The 17,743-nt window shown below is 45.5% G+C and overlaps 1 protein-coding gene across 1 annotated transcript; it reads left to right on the forward strand.

The window, feature by feature from the left end:
- The first annotated feature begins 115 nt into the window (after nucleotides 1-115).
- On the forward strand, nucleotides 116-16,443 carry HECTD3 (HECT domain E3 ubiquitin protein ligase 3). Its single transcript, XM_083509541.1, has 21 exons — nucleotides 116-992; nucleotides 2,148-2,308; nucleotides 3,510-3,602; nucleotides 3,896-4,031; nucleotides 5,556-5,671; nucleotides 6,680-6,793; nucleotides 8,147-8,229; nucleotides 8,941-9,106; nucleotides 9,505-9,586; nucleotides 9,954-10,136; nucleotides 11,229-11,281; nucleotides 11,699-11,763; nucleotides 12,289-12,392; nucleotides 12,756-12,875; nucleotides 13,381-13,470; nucleotides 13,887-14,093; nucleotides 14,188-14,317; nucleotides 14,890-14,964; nucleotides 15,396-15,477; nucleotides 15,749-15,820; nucleotides 16,237-16,443. Exons 1-21 carry the CDS (start codon nucleotides 636-638, stop codon nucleotides 16,319-16,321), a joined length of 2,574 nt encoding a protein of 857 aa, XP_083365667.1. The 5' UTR covers nucleotides 116-635; the 3' UTR covers nucleotides 16,322-16,443.
- The last annotated feature ends 1,300 nt before the right edge of the window (nucleotides 16,444-17,743 follow it).

Consider the following 17,743-nt stretch of genomic DNA (forward strand, 5'->3'; position numbering starts at 1 on the left):
ACCTGGTGGTCTCCAAACTCCCATCAGCCAAGGCTAGTATAGCTAATGATCAGGGATGATGGGAGTTGTGATCCAGACCAGCAAGGCGGGGCAGGCCGCAGGTCCCCTAGCCCTAGTTTAAGGCCACTATATTACTGTACTGCTAGTGTCAACTTCCTAGCACCTGATCAGAGATCCTTCCGCCTGTCCTGGTGTTTGTTTTGGAAACGCGAACTTTTATGATATGCCTCATCGCCAGCCATTCACATGAGCCCAGGAACTGAAGTGAAACGCAGTCAGAGATCTTGCGCGTCGACCTTCCTTGGCCACTTTCACCTTAGGCCTAAACCTCCCTCGCGGGGTCCGGCGCTTGCCGCCGACCCATTCCCATTGTGCGGTTCCCCTGGCTTCTTGCATGCTCATTCAGCCGTCCGCCGATAGAGGCTGCTTTACGGTACACCCGGCAGAACCTAGGAGGAAGGAGAGCGAGAGTAGCAGGAAGCAGCCGCAGCCGCCCTCCTCCCGGTCGCTGCGCTGGGGAAAGACTCGCCGGCTGCCAGAATCGGGACGGGAGGGAAGGGGCCACCGGCGGAGCTGCTCCTGCGGCGGCTGCTCCCTCTGGGCCAACCCCGCCTCGGCGGCTGCAGGCGGCTAGGATGATGCCCCCGACGGCGGGCGAGTCGCCGCACCAGCTGCTAGGCCGGCTGCGCTTCCTGAGCGAGGCGATCGGGTGCCTGACGCGCGCGGAGCCGCTGCCCGCCGCCTTGTGCTACGTGCCCCGCGAGGTGCAGTATAAGATCTGCAAGGACCCCAGCGCCCCCGGGCCCGCCTCGGCCTCCGGCCGGACCCTGCTGTCGGTATGGGAGAACCCCAGCAAGGCCGGCGCCGGCTCCGGGTCGGGCGGCAGGAAGGGCCTGGGCAGGGGCACCATCGAGCTGCGCAAGGGCTCGTGCATCCGAGCCAGCGGCGAGGAATACTGCAACGGGCACGGGCTCTGGGTGAAGCTGACAAAGGTGAGTGTGGCAAGGTGTAGCCTCCGGCGGGGCCTGCAGCGCACGGGCACCCGCACCCGCTGAACGCGGAAGTTTGAGGAGGGTAAATTGCCAGGGCTCCAGCCCGTTAGCGCCACATTCCTCCTACCGTGTAATGATTCCTGTTGTCCATAATTCCTGGTGTGAACTGGCAACCCAGCCAGGATGCTTTTTGAAGAGGATGGAAATGCACTCTACCCATGTTCAGAGGCACTTGAGCCGTTATTACAATTTCAAATGTTTTAGGGTTGACACCTCCCCCCCCCAACTTACATACGTAATTTGCATGCTAGAGCAAATGTAGATGTAGGCTTAAGACACATGTAACAGACATAAACATAGGCATCTCATCCTCTCTTTCCCATTGCTTTTTGGGGCTGTGTCCTACATGCGCACTCAAGGATGGTGTCACAGGGCACAAGTATTCCTACGTTTCTCAGAGACCGGCACTGTTTACAGACATAGATTACTATCAGCTAGTTTTATGGTTCCTTGATACAAATTTAGCTGACAGAAGAGCCTTTCAGTTTTTCCTGGCCCATATGTTTTTTTTCTGCCTTGGTTATCATTTTCCCTTTTAGTATTAGTGTGGCAATAAACTGGCTGCCACATTTTGCACTTGGGAAATAGCAACAGTAAGGAATATGCAAACAGCTGTAATACCAACAATGTTCCTTATCATAGTTGGGGAAATTTTTTTGATAACTGCATGGCCCTCAAAGGCTATGTGCTAGTAAACCTCAGTAATTCCTATGCATGTATACCTGGGCATCCTCCTACAATCTTTTAGAATTCAGCAAATTTCTTATAATTATAATTGGAAGGACAGTTTAATACCGTTTTGTTGACAGTGCATGCATGTGCATTCTTTCAAGTGAGAAAGGGGACTGTTGTTGGTCTGTAGAGACCAGAAAAAGTAGTCATAGACACTCATTAGCACAGACTAAAGACATGCATTTTGGTTTTTAATCAATTAGTAGGAGCTGTGCATTTCTCTATGGATAATCAGTGTTCCTAACCATTTGTGTAAATCTCTTTGTATGATGTATGAGGATTTGATAAACTGTTTGGATTTCTTAGTTATCTCCAATGTCGTATTTTGTACTGGACATACGATTTCATATTCTTCCCTCATAGGAGCAGCTGGAGGAATTCAAGATTGGCTGTGATCTGGAGGAAGGCTGGGTACTCATGTGTAAGCATGCAGATGGTGGGGACAGGCTGGTGCCAGTGGAATCGATGGAGAGAATCCAGAGGCAGCAACAACTCTTTGGGGTGGATTATAAGCCTGTAATCAGGTACTGAAAACCATCTCTACATTTTGTTTGGATTGATTGGCTTTTGAGGAGGACCATTGGGGAAGGCAGTCATTGTAAGCAAATACATGTTGTTGTTTAGTCGATTAGTCATGTCTGACTCTTCGTGACCCCATGGACCAGAGCACGCCAGGCACTCCTCTCTTCCACTGCCTCCCGAAGTTTGGTCAAACTCATGCTGGTAGCTTCGAGAACACTGTCCAACCATCTCGTCCTCTGTCGTCCCCTTCTCCTTGTGCCCTCAATCTTATCCAACATCAGAGTTTTTTTTCTGGGAGTCTTCCCTTCTCATGAGGTGGCCAAAGCAAATACATAATACTATCAATGAATGTGTGACTTTCAGAAATACCTATGGTTGCAAGCTAAATTAGTAGCTTCCAATCATTTTGCTAACAGAATCAACCAAGAGCATTTTGCCTACATTCAGTTCTTAGTTTCTAATAGAAATTTGTATCAGTACCAAAATTTCAAATTTTTTTTTTTGGGGGGGGGAGTGGCATATGTTCTCAGGTGGTTCATCTCTTGTTTGCTTCTTTCCTGATGGCTGATTTCCTCCTCTGATCTATAGCTTGTGTGCCAAGGGGGAGAGAGGTTCTCTTCTTCTGGATTACGTTATTGCAGCCAATTGGGGATCAAATAAGCGGTGTAGTGACATTACAGTGGAAAACAGACAATCAGATTAGACTGTGGTGATGTAACGAAGCCAGTTCAGAGTGAAAGTAGGAAGTGTTGCCCTCACTTTGAATGTCTTTTGGGGGAACAAGGAGTACAGCTACTGCACTGCAAACACTGTCACTCCTGTCTATAGCTCCCAAAGTTGTAAAAAAGGGATATTCACAACTGTGTCAAAAATGTATGCAAACACACACAAACACACACATCACTTGGCTCAAACCTTATCAGTAAGTCTAAGATGTGTTAAGTTCTGTGTGTCCATTTTGTTGTTTTATCTAATAAATGTAAGGTTTTTCATTTTAATAGCAGCAAAAATTATTATTACTATAAGCATTATAAATTAGATCCTCTGTAGCATTAAACAAAGGGCTATATACCAACCCTTTGAAATATTCTCAGATACTTATCCCTTGTTTTAGTAGCTAATAATGCAGTTAGAACTTTTCCTATTTCTGTTTGCTTACACAGAAGTTTATAGTTGTTAATTCTGCCTTTTTCCCTTTTCCAGATGGGAGCAGGTGGTGGATTTAACATATTCCCTCCGTCTTGGGGCAAAGCCAAAAATCATGGAGCCAGATGCAGCTGCGGTAGAGAGACTCCGGTAAAGGGCATGCAACCCCCTTTACAGCAATAAGAAAACGTGGTGCAGCCAATGCACTTAATTTGAAAGTGGTAACTGGGCCTGCGGCACTGGACGTTTCTACATATTATCCAGGCTTTGTATGCCTGAGGACTTAATTCTATTGGGAGTAGTGCTTGTGCAGAAGTGGGAGTAAAAATAATATCCTGGAGGATATAATTGGGTAGTGGAGAGTATGATCGGGGATGTAAATTTCTGTAAACGCAGCTCTCTCTCTCATCCTGTACTATTAACACCAATTATTGCCATTTTAGATTTGTACCTCCCACATGGAGCTACGAATGTGATGAGGACTTGGTGCATTTCCTCTATGACCACATCGGCAAGGAAGATGAGAATCTGGGCAGCATCAAGCAATATGTGGACAGCATTGATGTGTCCTCCTACACGGTAAAGTGTCACTATCAACCAGGCTCCTTTGCATAGAGACCTTGCCTTCATGCATACTGTCCCTTGTTGCCTCAGCATCCTAACCACTAGGCCATCATTTGCTAATATTAAAGGGTTTGCAAAGGCAGATGTCAGGGACAGGGCTTCCCAGAGGGACGATGAGGGTGATGAGGGGGACAGAGAGTCAGAGGAGGAAGGAGTAGTTTTGCTTCCTTCTCAGCTGTTTGAAGACAGTCGCCCGCAACCCCTTCTCCTCAGCCGGAGAAGAGGAGGCTGGAGAGAGGCCAAGTCGCTGATAAGTGGACCCTAGCAACAACATAGGGGAGGGATGATTCGTCAGAGGAAAAGGTAGGAGGCCAGCCAGAATCTCCACATTCCCATAGGTTAACGAGGGTCAGAGAAAGGCATCAATCAAGGAAGTGGAAGGCGAGGTTCTGGCGTGCTTCCTGTTGGCGCCGAAATCAGAGCCAAGATGCCTCAACATCTTGAAAGAGACAGTAGCCCATGGAAGCTGCTCTGAGTACAATGATGGTGTTTAATAAATCTGCTTGTAAACTGACAACATCTACTTGCTGCTTATTAAGTCTGGGAGCCAGCCAGATTGTGACAACAGATAACTTCTGGTTGATATCTATAACCTTAGGGTGAACTGAGTTAAGAATTTGTTAGGTCAGGATAACTTATTTGTGTAAACAGACTCTGGGTGTCTCTTTGCTGGTAATGAAGAGATTTTGCTGTCTGAGGCAAAGGATAAAATGATACTCCCTTCCAATGCTATGTACAACTAGACCGGCGGTTGAATCTTATTTTAACACTGGGGACAGGCCAGCCACACTTGGGGGCAGCAGGCTAGCTTTGGGGTACAGGGTAGGCCATGTGGCACACAGCTCTGTCCTCCAAAATCTTGCCACTCTCCAGAATCTGCTGTCCGAGGCGACTGCCTTATTCTGTCTAATGGTAGGGCTCTACCCATGAAATGAACTTCACCGGCCCCTGGAATGGGTTATTAGACAGTTGTTCTCTTGGTTCCAGAAAATGAAATAAAATAATGTGTGAAATAATGTGTTTTACTTGATCAACTTTTATAGTTGTAGGAATATATACACTTCTGAATTCTGTGTTGTCTTGGCATAGGTCTGCAAACTTTCAGATTAAGTTGGCCACCTGCTGATTTTAGTGGTCATCAAGTGTTTCTCTGAAATTTGATAACACTTAACTACCCTGATCAGTGCTAGACACTGTGCCCAGTGTCTCCTCTACCGTTCTTCATAGGTCTGCAGGTTGCCTCTCCTAGGTGAATGGAGAGTGGTAAAAATCCAGGAAGCCTTGAGGGAGGAAGATGTGTTCAGTTATTTTCAGGGATAGTAGGAAAGTGCAGCTGGATGCCTGAGTGTCTGGAACTAAAAGTTCCTGCCTGAGGTTCTAGAGTTGGCGTCCTCTTGGGAGGGATCTTGTGGGTTGCCTGAAAGCAAGCTATTACATGGATATTTCTAACTCCCCTCAGTCTGTCTTTGCTTCCCTCAGGAAGAATTCAATGTTTCATGCCTGACAGACAACCATGCAGACACCTACTGGGAGAGTGATGGGTCTCAGGGTCAGCACTGGGTCCGTCTCAACATGAAGAAAGGGACCATTATCAAGTGAGTTCCCTATCCTTTACTAGCCTATTCCTTATATGTGGGGACATCACTGGCAGACACTTCGCTGTCCTGGCCTAATCAGCCATTTCCTATAAGTACTATTGTAGTTAAACCCTGTTTCCTCTGCTCTCACTGAGTGTGAAAGCTGCATCAAGAGCAGCTGGCCCATGAATGTTGGTCTTGTTCTGTGCTTGGCCTTCTTCCTGCCCAAAGAGGGGATCATGGAAAAGACTTCTAGTTAGGTGCTATGAGGCTTTAAGTTTGGTGCTGAAGATGAAACTGGCCTTTGACACTTGAGATGCATATTTTTGGGACCCACACTATTTTTGTGACTGTAAGTTGTTTTGAATTGTTTTTAGTGTTGTATTTTAAATGGTTGTTTCCCACTCTGGGACCTCAGGGTGAAGGGTGGGTAGAAAATTAAACTACTACTGCTACTACTATTTTGTGCCTCCATCACAACAACAAAGGAATTATCTTTTCTCACGTATACCACTGTGATTCCACCACTGCCATGAAACTGAAAGTTGAGCAATTTCAGAATCGCCCTTTTGAGATTTGCAGCAAAATATTTGTTTGAATTGGCCCTCTCCTTTCCATATGGCAGACAAAGGCATCCCCACCTTGGCTTTTCTGTTAAGTAAGATTTCTGTGATCACATAGGTTTGTGCAGAATGTGGTACTAGTGATGTACAAAAACCACTCTTCTCGATTCAAAATGGCTGAGTCTTTCTGGCCCTTTTTGGTTCATTCCTGGGAAGGTTTAAGCTTTTCCTCCAAGCCACATAAAGGTCCAGTCTGGGGGAAGCTTCATAGCCAGTTCTCTCGCCTGCCAAGCCCCCCCCCCCCCCGCTTTCGCCACATTTCTCAGCTCTTTGCCGTGAAGGTTTCTAAGCATATTTGGACCCTCCATTGTCCATAGGCGCTCTGGGAAGTAGACTTAAAAGCCAGAAACTTGTCCTATATCTTATTGTTGTCTCACGTTTACCCTTTAATTCTCTCCCTCAGGAAGCTGTTCCTGACTGTGGACACAACAGATGAGAATTTCATGCCCAAGAGGGTGGCTGTGTATGGTGGCGAGGGGGATAACCTGAAGAAGCTGAGTGACGTGGGCATTGATGAGTGAGTCAGATGAGGGAGGCGGGGGGGGGGGGGGAGAGAATTTGCTTGTTGAGGAAAGCCAGGTGTGAAACTGAGCCTAAATCTGGCTCAGATTCTTTCTCTAGCCCAGACATAGGCAAACTCGGCCCTCCAGATGTTTCGGGACTACAATTCCTATCATCCCTGACCACTGGTCCTGTTTGCTAGGGATATTGGGAGTTGTAGTCCCAAAACATCTGGAGGGCCAAGTATGCCTAGGCTATGCCTTTATGGCACCTTTGATTTTACCTCATGAGGCATGGAAAGGGGAAGAGAAGAAGTGAATGTGAAAGGGGTTCTGTTGTAATCAGATGGTGAAGAAAAGCAACAAAATACTAGACCTGAAGTGTTAGCGGCTAATGGACATCACTTTGTTTTTGAGCTTGTAGCCTATTGTATCCCAACAGGTTCAAGGAAGGAAAAATCTCATTATTATTATTATTAACTTTTTTTATTGGCTTGAGGCAAGTGCAGCTGCCCCCTCCGCCCTGGCTATGCCCATGACACTCCCAGTTTATCCATCCTCTGCCATTAGTTCTCCCTCTGTCCATAGCAACTGATATATAAGTGTACACACCCTTATAACCCCAAAGACACACAATCAGAGCCCAGTATATGACCTCAGAGATAAGTGAACATCAAGGAACATAGTTAATAGTCCAACCACCAACCCCAGTCAAACACTACAGCACCTGGGGAACTAACACATGTTTATACCAGTCCAGTAAAATGCAGTATGTACAAAATGCAAATGCGACTCAAGGCTATAAAGTACAAAAGGCAAAAACGTAAAGCCACACACAGGGCAGACTGGAGGTCCACAGTAAAGTGCCATCCCCAAATGCAATACTTTTTAACGTGTGGTAAATACTTACCTATGCAAGGGATGGAGAAACTGTGACTCTCTAGTTGTCCTTCAGCAAGATCAGGGAAGATGGGAGATACAGTCTGGAGGGTCACAGACTCCCCATCTCTGCTCTATACTATGAGGAGACATTTCCTGGCATCTTTCATATTCCTGAGGTAATGCATAAACCTACCATTGTGTGCTACAGTGTCTCAGGCAGAAACATACAGTGTGGTTCACCCCAACCCACTGCCTTCGTGAGCATAAAAGTTCCCTTTGCTCCCTTCAAAAACTATCTGAAGGTGATTGATGGATCACTTTAGGGCACCCAGAAGGTTGGAAACAGATCCCAGGAGTTCTGGTTTCTGGCTCCCACATCCCCCTTGATGTAACTTCCCCTGAGCATGTAAGATTAAAGGATTTCTGTTTTGGAGGGGGGTGGTAAGCCTACCTTGTGCAAGAGGAAATAGATGTTTTTGTGTCTCCAGGAGCTACATCGGGGATGTGTGTGTGCTGGAAGACATGACTGCTCACTTGCCTGTCATTGAAATCCGCATTGTGGAATGCAGAGGTGTGTGGGTGTCAGTTTGGGGATGCGCCTACTAATCCCTGGGAGGTGGGGTGCCATGATCTCCCTGCTTTTCTCTAAATGCTCCACTTTAGAATTTCACTCCCTCTGTAGTTACGTACCCTGGCAGGTTCCATCTAGAGTCAGAGTACAATTAGGCAGAGGGTCTTCTCGGTAGTAGTGCCCGCCCTGTGGAATGCCCTCCCATCAGATGTCAAGGAAATAAAAAACTGTCTGACTTTTAGAAAACATCTGAATGCAGCCCTGTTTAGGGAAGTTTTTAATGTTTGATGATTTATTGTATTTTTAATATTTTATTGGAAGCCGCCCAGAGTGGCTGGGGATAAATGATGATGATTATGATTATCCTTAGTGGTTCACTGCTTTGACAGCTGCCCTGGTGCTTCCCTTTTGGTGGATGCCTTTTTGTGATTATTTTATCTAGGAAAAACAGCAAAGGCACAATACATTTATTAATCTTTAAGCCACCACAGGTCTGCTGTTTTTGTGGCAAGTGATGAATAAAGCCCTGGAATTTCTCCAGTAGTCACCCCCCCCCGCCAATTTGTGATAACCATGGGTCACTTAAAGTGACCCAAAGAAAGACCCTCATCCCTGCTCTTCCCCCCAGTATTTCTCTTCCGCCTCCTGGAGAAACTGTTCCCTATTTGACCGATGTGTGATGAGTTGCTTTGTTCTTCCCTTTTAATACAGATGATGGGATAGATGTTCGGCTACGGGGAATAAAGATCAAATCTTCTCGGCAACGGGAACTGGGGCTCAATGCAGATATGTTTCAGCCAGCCAACCTGGTGAGGTATCCTCGCCTGGAGGGAAGAGACCCTGATGTGCTCTATCGGCGGGCTGTGATCATCCAGAGGTATGGAGCAGGGCAGGGCTGAGGAACATTGCTGTTGTTGTTGACAGCATTTCTTTGTTTTGCAATATGAAATGCCTCAAAGAGCGAGAGCTCCCACAATCATGGTGGTGGTAGTGGGCTGAGCATGTGAGTGTACATGCACTGTGGCACAGCACCAGGTGTCCGTGCTGTAAAACCCTATTGAATTTATTTATTGTTTCCTTTTGTTTTGTTTCACCTGTAGTTGTAAATCCTCACCTGCTTAATCAGCTCATCGGGTGAAATAGGGAGGGAAGCCAACAGAGATAGCAAGAAATGTAGGAGTGAATGTAGGGGTCAAATTTAACACGTCTGGTTACTCTGCCGCCATCTGCAATGGCAACGTTGGTATTTATTTATTGCGCTTCTGATTTGGGTAGGTTTATCAAGATCTTGGATAGTGTTCTTCACCATCTTGTTCCAGCCTGGGACTACACACTTGGCACCTTCAGCCAACTCAAGGTGAGGCGAGGGACTTTCTGATTCCCAATTTCTGTGTTTTCTATCTTGGGGAAGTAAACCATTGCTTTGAATGGTCTACTTTATATTTGACTTTCTTCGGTAATATTTCATTCTGGATTGTTTTATTATCTGATCTTTTAAGGTAGGTTGTAAACTGCTTTGAGACTTTTCATTTCTTAAAAATATAAAGCAGTATAGAAATGAAATGGAAATAATAATAATATATCAAAAGATTTCCTACTGGGAAAGAGAGGTGCTAGAATAGTTTGCAGTGATGTTGGCAGTAGAGCTAGCTGGTTTGTAAAGTAGGAGAAGGACCGTGCGGGATATTCCTGACTTTGACCCAGCATTGCTTTGCCCGTGATAGCACATCAAACAGTTCCTGTTGCTGTCCAAAAGACGTACAGTGCTAATCACCCAGTGCCTCAAAGACTCAGAGACTAGCAAGCCCAACTTCATGCCACGGCTTTACATCAACCGTCGCCTGGCCATGGAGCATCGTGACAATCCTGCACTTGACCCCAGCTGCAAAAACACAGTCTTCACTCAGGTAAGGCCAGCTCACCCACTAGCAGGTACTCTGTGGCAAGAGGGATGGGGGGAGTCTTCTGCCTTTGCAACCTGCTACACGTGTTCCTCCTATTGTACTCCAGAAGTGCTTTTTCAGCCTATACCTTCAAAGCAAGATCCGTCTCTGAGCATAAGCTCAGCAAACAGTTTTGCAGGGTGATGCAGCTTCTGTGTGGTTGGGAGTCCCACTCAGTGGCCTGGTTTACATGTCACACTAACCCAAACCCTGGCTTAGCATGACTGCATGAGCATACAGGCTCAGGGAGAGGAGCTCACAGTTGCTTCGCCCCTCCCTAGCCATTTTGCTCTTTTACTGTGCTGCACAATGCTAATGGGAGCTGTGTGTTTTTGGAGCCCTTCACTTTATAATATAAGAAGAAATTCAGCAGTGGCTGCTGGTGACGCACATGCACAATGTACCTCAGATAAAATGATAAAATGATTATTATTTTCTCTTTCACATGGGATTAAATAACTAACTTACCTGGTTCAAACCTTTCCTAGAACCAATTAGTTCACGTTTCTCTGAACTCTAATTTCAAGGTGTATGCTAGTTCAGATTTGCAGGAATTGTGTGTTTATGGTTCATTCTCATTTCTAAGGCATTGGGGTAACTGGAAATTGTAGTTCATTGCTTGTTTACTGTTTGTTTTATCCTGTCTTTTCACAAATGAGCTCAACCTGACATAAATGAGGTTATACCTTTTTATTCTTAATGTTGTGGGGTTAGTGACTTGCCCAGGTGTGTTAAATAAACTTCATGGCTGAGCAGGGTTTTGACTTGGGTTTCCTACATCCAACCCTAGCTGTACTAGCCACTTTGTCACACTAGCCTTTTAATTTAATGTGTGTCCTTTGCTACACATACTTTGGTGGTTGATAGGGATCTGCCTGACTGTGCAGTGCGCAAAAGAACTTCTTGTACATCTTTGGTGCATGTTGCCTATTGCCAGTCCTTGTGTAACAAATTCATCAAGACCTTCAGAGGATGCCTAGTCCCGCTTTGCTATTTGTAAGCACATTGCCCAGGATTCTTCTCTTAATGCCTCTGCTGCATTGTCTGCTTTCCTAGGTATATGAAGGACTAAAACCTTCTGACAAGTATGAGAAGGCCCTGGATTACAGGTGAGTTTTTTCATCCAGCAGCCACCTGTCTGTCTTCCCTGCCCCTTCCAGCTTGGTGTCTCTAGCCTAAGTACCTGAATGCCAAGCACCACAAAGTTTCAAGTAAAGTGAAAGCTGAAGCCTTGGAAAGAAAACAGAGCCTTATTTTAATAAATGAGAGCTTACTCCAAATATTTGCAACACACCAGTTATTCAAGGACCTTAGTAGGTTCTGGGCCACACAGAAATATGGCACTATTACCATATTTCTTAAAAATATAAAGCAGTATAGAAATGAAATGGAAATAATAATAATATATCAAAAGATTTCCAACTAGGAAAGAGAGGTGCTAGAATAATTGCACTTTCACCAGCAATGCCGTGCCTCCTGCAAACCGCCACAGGCAGGTTTCAGTGACCATTTTTCATTCATCTCAGGTGGCCGCTGCGTTATGACCAGTGGTGGGAGTGTAAATTCATTGCTGAGGGCATCATTGATCAGGGTAAGTTTTGCACTTTGTGTAGTCCAAAATGGTAGCTAATAGAAATTTGATCTCTGACTGTTTCCACAGTTTGAAGCTGAAAATCTGGGTTTTCTTTTGAGTCAGTTTCGGAGATTGTTATTATTTGAACAGAGTTCTGGTTAGGAGCATAAACAATAAGGATGGTGATTTGTAGTACAGCAGTTCAGTGTTGAGAACTCTGCTGCTGCCTTTGAGTTGGCTGTTAAACCAACTCTAGAAGGCAATCAAAGTACTGGTTACAGCAGAAGAGTTCAACGGAGGCCTGAGCCCCGCTCCTCCAATGTGTCCACCAGGGAGAATGCCAAGTGCAAAGAGATTTTGGCAGGGAGGAAACATAGTTTCAAATATTTTTCTTGTGTCCGCTTAGGGTTTTCTGCATCCTACAGAAAATTGGATAGGCCTCAAGAGCGGGAGTGGGAAAATCTGAAATCCAGCTAATGTATTCAGCAGGTGGTGACAACATAGCAAAGCTGATCACACACTTCCATGCGCTCTCTCTCCCAGGTGGCGGTTTCCGAGACAGCATTGCTGATATGTCTGAGGAGCTGTGTCCTAGTTCAGCTGAGACACCAGTGCCACTGCCTTTTTTCGTCCGCACGTCCAACCAGGTGCTTGCTCCCTGATGAAGCTAACCCTTTCCTCCTCTTAAGGATATTAGAGCAGCATGAGTCTCAAGAGACTGTCAGCGTGAAGATTTGGGCAAGCTCTGGAGAAAGGAAAGTGCTTAGGAGGCAGTGCTCTCTGAGGGAGAATATGGACACCAAAGCACTATCCTTTGGTTCCAGCTTTTCCAGAATCCAACTTTTATTCCTTATGTATCCACCCTCTGCTTAGTCCTGGTCAGTGTGGAAATTTAGTGTGCCACTATTCCATGGGGAAATTACTGCAAAGAGACTGGATTGTACAGGTGTTTTAACATTCATTTTTATGTCCCTATCAGGACATTTGAGCTGAACTGTCTGTTGTTTCAGGGCAGTGGTACCGGAGAGGCCCGAGACATGTATGTCCCCAACCCATCCTGCAAAGAGTTCACAAAATATGAGTGGATTGGGCAAATCATGGGAGCCGCCCTGCGTGGCAAGGAGTTCCTGGTGAGTATAGGATGAAGGCTGTATCTTTCTTTGATACTGGTGGTGGAAGCCAGACTTTCCTTCTCCACCTGGAGAGCCAGTGTGTTGTAGTGGTTAAGAGCGGTAGTCTTGTAATCTGGGGAACCGGGTTCGTGTCTCCACTCCTCCACATGCAGCTGCTGGGTGACCTTGGGCCAGTCACACTTCTCTGAAGTCTCTCAGCCCCACTCACCTCACAGAGTGTTTGTTGTGGGGGAAGAAGGGAAAGGAGAATGTTAGCCGCTTTGAGACGCCTTTGGTTAGTGATAAAGCAGGATATCAAATCCAAACTCTTCTTCTGTTTCTTCCTAACTGTGCCAAATTGTTTTCTAATCATTCATAATCGCAAGCATTCTTTTAAAATCAGATCTGGGAACTCCCTTGTCTTCCTTCCTGAACATTTCCTTTGAGCATAGTGGGACACAAAAGACCACATCTGGAGGCAATGTGTTGCAGTGCTGCATCTCTCCTTCCTCTTATCTTTAAGGTCCTGGCCCTGCCTGGCTTTGTCTGGAAGCAACTGACAGGGGAGGAAGTGAGCTGGAGCAAGGACTTCCCTGCTGTTGACTCTGTGCTGGTGAGTCACCGGGATGTGTATCTAGGAGTCGCTATTGAAACATGGGGTGCAGATTTCTATTTAGGATTTGTCTGCATGGCCTATGGATTTGGATACTGGCATGGCAGAGCAGCTGGCTTCATTTTGTTTTCTAAAACTGCCAGTGGGGAGGTTGAAGGGGTATGTAAGTAAACTCCCTTAAACATTTCATGATGTTGAACACATAGTAATGGTCCACACACAAATACTGCAGCTTCCAACCATAACAGCTGCACAGTTTTAGACATAATGCATGCTTCCAGGTGATGGAAAGTGTTTGGCAATATCTTATAATAACTGTTTATTTATGGCTATGGGGTTTTTTTTAATGAAATCCCTGTCTCCCACTTCCTTGCTTTCTTGGGCATAGGTGAGATTATCCCTTTCCTTGTTTTCAGGTGAAGCTTCTGGAGATGATGGAAGGAATGGACAAAGAGACCTTTGAGTTCAAGTTTGGGCATGAGCTGACGTACACCACTGTGCTGAGCGACCAGTGTATGGTGGAGCTTATTCCAGGTGGCACTCGCACTGTGGTGCACTATGAGGACCGCTTGGATTTCATCCGCCTGGTGCAGAAGGCACGGCTAAATGAGAGCAAGGAGCAGGTAATTCAGTATAGCATTCGGGCAATAGGATTTTGGTGCTGACTGGTGGTTCCTTGCCCCATCTCATCTGTCTCTTCTTTCCTGACTCTCTCAGCTTGCGGCCATGCAGGCTGGACTTCTCAAGGTAGTGCCCCAGGCAGTATTGGATCTGCTCACTTGGCAGGAACTGGAGAAGAAGGTCTGTGGTGACCCTGAAGTTACTGTTGAGGCTCTAAAAAAGCTCAGTAAGTGTGGGAGACCTTGTACTCTTCATGGGTAACATACCGCATGATGTCATCATAAAACATGTGGCGACTCCACATTCAGCTACTGCACTGAGTGGAGATTCACAGTACAAATGCCATATCAGTGGGTTGTACAGTGGTACCTCAGGTTAAGAACTTAATTTGTTCTGGAGGTCTGTTCTTAACCTGAAACTGTTCTTAACCTGAGGTACCACTTTAGCTAATGGGGCCTCCAACTGCCGCTGTGCTGCCGCCGCACGATTTCTGTTCTCATCCTGAAGCAAAGTTCTTAACCTGAGGTACTATTTCTGGGTTAGCGGAATTTGTAACCTGAAGCTTCTGTAACCTGAAGCGTCTGTAACCCGAGGTACCACTGTACTATGATTTTGAGCTAGCATATTCGCACCTCTTATCCATGTGCCTAGGTATATATTCCATTCTTCCTTAATGTGTTCTGCCCAAATAATGGGCATACCATCTTTCCTCCTCCCCTTCAGTTGGACCTTGGTTCTGTGCCAGCAATATTTTTTCCCGTAACCTGCACCATGTATCTGTTTTTCTTCTTCTCACAGCTCGCTTTGAGGATTTTGAAGCATCAGATACTAGAATTCAGTATTTCTGGGAAGCCTTGAACAACTTTACTAACGGTAAGTAGATGTTAGCAAATGCACACTGTTGTGGAGTGATGATGTGAAGAAATCTGTGTTATGAATTGCAGGTTCAGTGGGTTTTGAGAGGCTCCTCCCACTGCGGCTCATAACCACTCCCAGAAAGTGGTTTTGTTTTTAAGAGACTTAACTTGGAGGGAGTCACCGCAATGTGGCAATGGGAGATGGGAATGGAGAAAAATAGCCCCAAACAGGCTATTACAGGCTATTACAACAGCTCCCCCGACTGAATGGTTCCCCCTGTTTAGGAGGGTCAGTTTTTACTCCCACCTCGAACATTGGCTGGCTCCCAGTCAAAGCTTGGGTCTTGTTTTCATTCCTACATGCATACTGGGCAAGCTTGTTGTGGATAATAACTTTTGGTGAGATCTCCCTGGGAGTTTCTGATGGTTGTGTACTCTTCCCCTCAGAGGATCGCAGTCGCTTCCTGAGGTTTGTTACTGGAAGAAGCCGACTTCCTGCTCGGATTTATATCTATCCTGACAAATTAGGGTGAGTGTTGTGGGAATAGACAGGTGGGGAGAGTGCTGTTGTGCTCAAGTTCTGCTTGCGGGCTTCCCATGGGCAGCTGGTTACCCAGTGTGAGAAAAGGATGCTGAACAAGATGGGCCTTTGATCTGACGTGTAGGGCTCTCCTTTTGTTCTGTTAATGTGCTTCATATTGCAGAGTGAGTGATGATGGATTGGCAGCCATTTTGTATTTCTGTTGTGTGGTAAAGCCTTCTCCACAGATCTCACTGATTTGTTATCTCTTCTCTCAAAGCTCTGAAACCACTGATGCACTTCCTGAATCTTCCACCTGCTCCAGCACACTTTTTTTGCCAAACTATGCTTCGTAAGTCTTGTTCTATAAATCTCTTGGGCAAGGGTGTATCGGACAAAATCCCAGTGGTTGTGGCACAGACCTGGGAAAGGCAGCTGAAAGGTTTGGGGGGCTGTGACATGGGAAGAACATCGGGTGAGTTCGAGGTGCCTAGAGCATCACCAAGTGACCAGGGACATGATATGCCTAGTTTTTAGTGCGGCAATGCAAAGCGGACTATGGTGGGGGAGATATGGGGAAGGGCTAAGAAGTAGGCTAATGTACTGGTAAGTGTGGCTGCCATTGAGAATAATATGCATGGAGATGGGAGTATCAGCAATGTGGGGTGTTAATTACAGAAGCATAGCATCTCGGGGAGTCAGAGATGAGTTTGGGATAACCAGAAAGTACGTGAAAATGTTGATGTGATTCTTCTTTTTCACTTATAGGGCCAAAGTCTGCGAGGAAAAGTTGCGTTATGCGGCTTATAACTGTGTGGCTATTGACACAGATGTGAGCCCATGGGAGGAGTGAGTCTATTTTGAGGTCTTGTTAACCATTTCTTCTGTGTTACATAGTTCCTACATGCAATAATCTCTTACTATCAAGATCCAGAAAGCATGTATGTGTATATATAATAAATTACCAAGTGTGAAGCTTGCAGATTATTGATAAGCAGATACAATAAAACAGACAGCCTGCCCCCTTGGATTTTAGTGAGCCCAAAACAAAAAATGGGAATGGTGAAAAACTCTTCATTTCTGACACAAGTTGCCAGCAAGTGGACAATGGCATGTAGGATTCCAGAATTTAATAATTCTGGTTTCTTTCTCAGGAAAGATGTCAAACAAGAAATGCAGACAGTTGCAAAATATATTTGCTGTTAGTTAACATTTTAGAATATTCTTAATTCTCTTCTGAAACCTGTACCTCTCCCTAGGCTGCAATTCCAAACCCACTTACTTGGAAGCAAATCCCATGGACCTGAGGTGATGTTTATAAGATTCCTCTGTCAATCTTTCTAGCCAAAGATAAACATGAGGGCCACAGCTTAATTATAAGTTCTAGAGGAGTATTGGGGGTTTTTGCAGAGAAAACAAGAATCTTACAGCACCATAATGACTAGCATAAGCTAGTGGACTACCATCCACTGCATCAGATGTGTGTAGTGTTATCATGAGCCTATAGGTTTAGATGCACATTGTTTGGGGAGGAGGGTTGTAATAAGGAAAGGAAATGCAATAAAGTACAGTGATAATTATGTACTTAATACAGTACCGGTAATATGAAAAACAGTTCTTGATGACATCCTGGTATTGATAAGCTAATTAGCACACATAATGTACTAAAAATCTATTCAATCGGGGGGGGGGATGGGATATATTCAATCCACAAGCAATAGCACCATAAATTCTTAGTACTAAATTACACTGTCTCCTCATTACACACCAACATTGTTAATGACTTCATCCTCCGGTTACAGTTCAGGATCTTCCTCTTTGTAGTGATTTCCATGCCTGCTTCTGTGCAGAACTACAGTTCAAAGTTTTCAATACTCCCTCCACCCACTTTTCTTCTTCCAAGTCTTCCTGTTTTTGTCTCAGCAGTTGCAGTGGTCAGCTCTGGCCACCAGTGGGCATTATGGCACCATAATTAAAAGGAGCAGTCTGACCATTTGAATTCTAATATTGTTTTGTTCAAATTGTTCAGCTACCCTTCTTACCTGTCCAAAGCATATCGGTATGGCACAATGGAGCCCAATATAATCCCATGGCCTGGCATAGCCAGGATTTTTTTGGGCGGGGGCAGAACTTTGTTGGGGGGGGCAGAACCAATGTGATTGATCAGTTAGTTAAGTATTTCTATTGTTTTACTTGATGGGGGGCAGCTGCCCCACCTTGCCCCCACTTGGCTACACCCATGAGATAATATAATAACATAAGATGATGCTGAGGT

The sequence above is a fragment of the Podarcis liolepis genome (assembly GCF_965112155.1).
Source record: "Podarcis liolepis genome assembly, chromosome: 6".
NCBI classification, from domain to species: Eukaryota; Metazoa; Chordata; class Lepidosauria; order Squamata; family Lacertidae; genus Podarcis; species Podarcis liolepis.